Source organism: Phaethon lepturus, unplaced genomic scaffold (genome assembly GCF_000687285.1).
Source record: "Phaethon lepturus isolate BGI_N335 unplaced genomic scaffold, ASM68728v1 scaffold20108, whole genome shotgun sequence".
Classification (NCBI taxonomy): domain Eukaryota; kingdom Metazoa; phylum Chordata; class Aves; order Phaethontiformes; family Phaethontidae; genus Phaethon; species Phaethon lepturus.
In genome coordinates, this window is record NW_010558515.1 from 267 (window position 1) to 6,454 (window position 6,188).

A 6,188-nucleotide genomic window follows, 5' to 3' on the forward strand; every position below is an offset into this window, starting at 1 on the left:
GCGACGGCAAAACCCTCTGAAACGGAGCAAAGGCAGGTGGGAGAAAAGGTTTGGGTTGGCAAATAGTAAATAAGTAGCTTTTTTCTAAAAGTACTCCTGAAAATTGACATTTGACTCTCAGCAGTAGAAGAACAGATTTGCTGGATGTTAGCACCTTGTGATTTATGGGTTGCAGAGGAGGATCTCGTTTACATGTGATTAATTGCATGTAAAATCTCTCATGGGGTCCAGGATCTAATTCCCCTCCCATTCAAATCACTGCTGAAGAGCACCATGGGATGGAGAGAGGAGCTCTGAATTTTGCGCAAAGTCTAGTCCTCCCTCCTCATTCCTCAGTGGCAATTGCTTCCCATGGTCTCCATGCCTTTGCACTGTTACAGCTCATGTTGGTGATTTCTAGTGGCTTCACTGAAATCTGGTCATTTTTGTGCTTCGGTAAATGCCTGGTAAGAAGCAGTAACTGGCCTGCGGCCTGAACAGGAGACGTGGGTGGAGGTGTGGGGGAAATGGGGCAGGGAAAGGGGTCTCATCACCCAACAAGACCAGGCTGGGTGCGTTGGGTGGTCTGAGGTACCACGTGCAAATCTGGAGTTTAGCTCAGCTCCTTTTGCACAAAGTTTTCATGCTGATGTTTGAAACCTTTTTTTTTTTTTTTTTTTTTCCAAATGGATGTGGCAATATGAAGTCCATCACTCACCATTTCCAGCTCTGGGCTTATAAGGTGACCAAAATCAACCAGTCTGTCCAGGTCATCCTCCCAGAGGTTGGGAGCCAGCTCTTCCAACATGGTTTCAATGGCAATCCTGGTAGTCTGCAGTGCAGCATCCCCGTGATCAGCAGAGCCACTGTAGGACTGGAACTTGGTGTCCAGCAGGTATTTTCCATGGCTCTTGAGTAGGTCAAACAGCCCTTTGTGTTTCATGAGTGCCATCTAGGACAAAGAACAGAAGCGGAAATTAAAGATAATTATGTGATCCTTGTATATGCTGTTGAAAACTTGAGGTTTTTCAATAGACTGGACTATGATACCGTGTTATACGCTAGCAAAGAAATACCGGCACACTTGGTACGTGGGCAAGTTCTACCTCTGCAACCTGAAAAAGTATTTCTGTAGACACAGTTCCTGGTTAGCATGTGTATGTTTGGTGTATATTCAACAAGTCTCTGCGGAATGTGAGCTGGTGGTGTTACACGTGTTGTCAGCTATGGTAAGTGAAGATGCGTGCAAAAGGCAGTGTGGAAATGGCCAGTAGGGCTCTGGTAAAATGGCAGAGATGATGGGAGCACTGGTGGGCAAGTTCCCTTGGTACTGGGCAGCTCTGACCATGCTGTGAGTTTGCTACATGCTCCATTACCCAAGCAGATGGTTCGTAATGAGCTTTGGCTACTTGTGTGCCTGGCAGGAAACTCAAGGCAGTCTCAGCTGAATGGTGGCCATCCCCAGGACAGGGACTGGGTGGTGGACAACCCCAGGATAACTCTCACCTAATCCTTGGGATTGCTCTTTGGGCAAGGGACAGTGGGAAAGCACTGCAGTATAGAGAACACGAGAGGGCTCAGAAGCGGTTTTATTGTTACATGGTTTTTTGCCCTCTGACTCAGGCATTAGTCCCCTCCTGCAGTGGGGAATGGCGACCCGCGGGTTTCCCAGCGCCTGCCAGAAACCTCTGGATATCCTGGGGAGTTCCCACTGTGCAAGTCACTGAAAAATGCTACTGATGAACTCATCTCTAATACACTTTAATGGCTTGAAATCTGCTTTATCAAAAGTTCTCAAAGCTCTTCAGGCATAAAACCATTTATTGTGCACTTCCTGGGTAATTTTAGAAGTAGAATTTGTCTCGCAGGAGAATGACCACACTTGACATAGCTGGTGAGGTAGGTGCAAATAATCTTGCAGATTTTTAATCCCCAATATAATGAGCCTCAGATTGTCTGGGAGCACTTCATTTTAGAGTGCTATGGATCAGCCTCAACAGAAGGATGCTTTCTTCCCTGGTTGTGCTCTGTCTATGTCTTGCCTTGAGTTTTGGAATTTATTCCACAGGGTTAGCACTAGGCACTGCGTGTGAGGGATAATTCTAACAAATTTAGCAGCTGTAAAAATATGTATATGGCCTCAATGGGAGTTAAAAGTCCCCATGCAGCCTTGATGGCCCACCCTTCTTTCTATAAGGCAGTTTATACAATACCATGGATGCCGATGGACATTTTACCAGCATTGCGGCCTTTCAATACCTAAAGGGGACTTAAAGTTGAGGACTGACTTTTGAGCAGGGCCTGTTGCGATAGGGCAAGGGGTAATGGTTTTAAACTAAAAGAGGTTAGATTCAAACTAGGTGTAAGGAAGATATTTTTCTACAATGAGGGTGGTGAAACCCTGGCCAGGTTGTCCAGAAAGGTGGCAGATGCCCCATCCCTGGAAACATTCCAGGTCAGGTTGGACGGGGCTCTGAGCAACCTGCTCCAATTGAAGATGTCCCTGCTCATGGCAGGGGGGGTGGACTAAATGACCTCTAAATGCCCCTTCCAACCCAAACTATTCTATGATTTCAGTTTTGAAAGCTGCAGTTGCAAAAGTTCATACCTTTAAAATTTCACCAAGGCCATTGGAGATGTGTCGCCGAGGAATGCTCTGAATGAAGGATCTATCCAGGAAACTAGCTACTGGGGGGGTGTAGCCCCCCAGCTTGTTCTTACACTGCAGAAAATTCACCCCGTTCTTCGCACCCACGCTGGCATCAACGTAGGAGAGGAGGGTTGTTGGGACCCGAATGTAAGGGGTGCGTCTTCTATAGAGCGAGGCGGCCAGTCCTACGATGTCCAGGCAGACGCCTCCTCCGATGGCGATGATGGGCTCAGTTCGCCTGTCAATGCTGAAGTTCTGGACTTCTTGCAAGATATTCAAGACCAGGTCCATGGATTTTGTTTCTTCGGTGGTAGGCAGGGCGAGGATTTTGTGCTGAACATTATTCTCTTCAAAGTATTCTCTGACTTTGGAGCCATAAAGTTCGTCAACGACTTCATCTATGACAATAAAGCGCCTCAGCTTCCTTTTGCCACTAGTGGCTAGCTCTAGTTGCTGGGGGTCAGTAATGTGACCCCAGAGCAGCGTAGTGTTAGAAGGATCCAGAATATTATATGTTTCTACCACTTTGTAGCAAAAATAGATGGGAGCTTCAATTGTCCAGGAAATCCCACCATCGGAGATGCATTCACCTCTGGCAAGGATCAGAAAACAAGGTTTGAAATCATTATCTTCCTCTTTTGTACTTTGCATGTCTGAACTAGTTTAAGGGTGTAGCCGGGAGATGGGGCATGTGGCGTCTCCTGCCTGTGCACTGCGAAAGTGTGGGGCTGCGAGGGTGGGACGGGTCTCCTGGCTGTCAGGGCTCAACTGCTTTGGCACCGGAGAAACCCGACCACATCTTAGTGAACAGTCAAACGCCTGAACGTCTACGTGGTAATGACAAAAAAGAGAGTAAGAAGGGCTGAAGCATGTTATTCATGCTGGAAGTCAAAAACCCCGACCCGATCATTTCAGGTTCCCAAAAGAGAATGGGGAAGAGAATGCCAAAATTTTCCAAAGTGTTTATGAAGGAAATATCCCCTACCCGCTATATCTGAGTGATAAGAGCTGATTTATTTTTGTCTATCTGCACAACAGCCACACACCTCCATATAGAATAGAGTCTCCACAATGCTCCAGTCAAAACAGTGGATCACTTTACCTCAAAATAGGTAGGATAGAAATAGGAACTGCTCCCAGGTAATAAAAGAAAATTATTTGAGAGTTGGGAAAGATTTCCATACTGGAGTTTTAAAGGATAAATAAAAGCCTACAAGTCCAGCACGTAGTATCTATCTAAAACAGTGAAGAACATGGCCCTGCAACCCAGTTATCGCTTCTGTTAGGAAGAGGGAGCCGGGGGAAAAACAAGTGGCTTTTTTAGTTTGTTTGGAATCAAGAAAGGAAAAAAAAAAAAGGCAGAAGGAAACTGCAAAATGTGTTTTATGTAAGACCTCTTCTTGAGCTGCAGTGGGGTAAAAATTGAAAGTTTCTGTGAACCTTTGTTTTGTTTGTTGAATGAGCAGATGGCTCATTGGATAATCAGATTTCCGTACATGCCCAATTTCTTTCCACATGCCTGAACTTTCTCTTATAGGTCTAAAGAGAAGCTTCTCTGCTTTCTTTACCAAGTTGCCTCTAAGTCTACCCCTAACCTTCTGAAGTGTTGAAGAAAAACAGTGAGGACTTACACCTTCCAGAAAATTTCTTCTGGGCTTTTAAAAGGCAGTATTACCAAAAAAACATCATTGTGTACATTTTAATGCACCAAACATATACCTTATAGCTGTACTTTAACTGCATGTGCATCCGTCTCTGGCATGTGACCCTTCTAAGAGACAGGGTGGCTTTGAATGTTAGTTGATGGAATCGCCTTTGGGTGCCGGATGGCACAACTAGCACCCATTGCAACCCCTCTGCTGTACGAAAATAGTGAATTTGAGGCTGAGCATACTCTTGTTGAAGCATATATCAGCTGAGGGTTTTTCTGGGTGTGCTCTGGACCCTAGGTTCATCCTGCTATTGACTGAGGTCCACCAGACTGAGGTCCAGTCTGCTGAAGTCCTCTTTTACCTGCTGCAGCTCTGCCTGAGCAATGCTGGCGCGCAGCCGCTGCCCACTGCCAGCCAGGTTAGACTGGGTTAGACTTGTGACATTAAAACCTGAGTATGACAAATGCTAGAGAACTTCTGACATGCAGAGCATAGCTGTATTAAGGAAGACCTGCATCACAAACGGGGCTTCATGTTCTCATCTAAAGGCATATCCTGTAATTAAAGGATAATTGGCTGGAAAAATGTGGTATCAGCAAAGAGCTGTATGTATCTCTGGGGGAAATTTGTCTCCTCTGTCTGAAGGAGCTTTAGGTGACTTCTACAGTGTGAGTTGTGTTACGGTTCTTGCTCCTGTCAGTGACCTACTGTGTTTATTTTTCCCACCTAGGCATCTCATTTACCTGCAACCATCTCTATAAAGGCATCCTTCTCGCATGCCCGTGCATGAGCTTTTGCACTCAAAGGTTTCATGCGCGGGGTGAAAAAATGCCCGAGTGCAGCATTCGGAAGACCCTGCGTAAGCTTTTCAGAAGTTTAAAGAAGCATCCCATCTACAAAAATTCAGGCTGTTGATAAAATTCCCTCTGTAACTTAGCCAGGTCATGCCAAGGTGCTGCCACACCACACACGTTTTGAAGCCCACTTTCACAGGGTTGTACACTAACGGTGGGTTTAAGCCACAACGGCTCACAAGATGGTTTTTCTATCTGAGATGCATCCCACCAGGGAGACCATGCAGTTTGGCTAGCCAGAGCCATCCAGTGCGGTCACCAGTGAGCAACGTGGGCTCCTATACTTACATTTTTGCTTCGGAGCGAGTGATCTTGTCCTCGCAGTCGGAAAGGACTTCTCCTTTCTTGATCCGGCACCACGTGCTCTTGACTCGCACCAGCTGGAAGTCTGTCTGCTGGGGCTCCTGGGGCATGGCAGCCGGGGCCGCCGGAGCAAAGGCCTCTTCCGACACCGGCATGCTTCTGGAAGGTAAAATCTCCCTGCTAAGAGATCTCCCGTGACTGGGTGCCTTTGAGGCGCTTTTTAAAGGCTCCAGGTGACCAAGCGTTGGAAGGGGAGGTCTTGTCTCCACAGGGGAGACCAGTTACAAAACTAAGATTATCTAATCTGGGATGCACCTTAGGGGTGGTAGGAGCATTTGAAGACACGTGCAAGTACCAGGATGGGGTTGTATAATCAACCAGTTTTATAATGCTTAAGAAGTACAATAGGAGTGCATGCATTAACTTCCAACAGGATGCCCTACAGCAAATTTACAGTTATGAAAGGGAATTTGTGTGATTCTCCACGACGTTCAGGAACCTCCTTTGCTGCACGAAGCCTCTGATCTGGCTGCGGCTCTAACCCTCTCTTATGGGGCAAGGCAGGAGCAGGAGCATGGGGACGGGATAGACACAGGCTGTTTAAACTTCTTTTGAACTCACATTCCCACGACTCTCTTGCGTTGAGGAACGGAATGATTTTTTTGTTGTTGTTTTTAGCTTTTATGGTGGGTTTAAGAAATAATCAGAGCGAGTTTGTCTCCTGAAGGGCAGTTTGGGGGATGAGCTGAG

General features: G+C 46.5%; 1 protein-coding gene across 1 annotated transcript in view; it reads right to left on the bottom strand.

The window, feature by feature from the left end:
* Positions 1–5,593, bottom strand: part of LOC104625465 (pentafunctional AROM polypeptide-like) — a gene marked incomplete at its 3' end in the record, with an annotated part of 5,852 nt that extends 259 nt beyond the window's left edge. The window contains exons 1-4 of the mRNA XM_010293092.1: positions 5,424–5,593; positions 2,588–3,221; positions 698–931; positions 4–16 (exon numbers count right to left, since the gene is read on the bottom strand). Of these exons, the coding sequence (XP_010291394.1) occupies positions 4–16; positions 698–931; positions 2,588–3,221; positions 5,424–5,593 (1,051 nt within the window). The remainder of the gene's footprint in view (positions 1–3; positions 17–697; positions 932–2,587; positions 3,222–5,423) is intronic.
* Between the last annotated feature and the right edge of the window lie 595 nt (positions 5,594–6,188).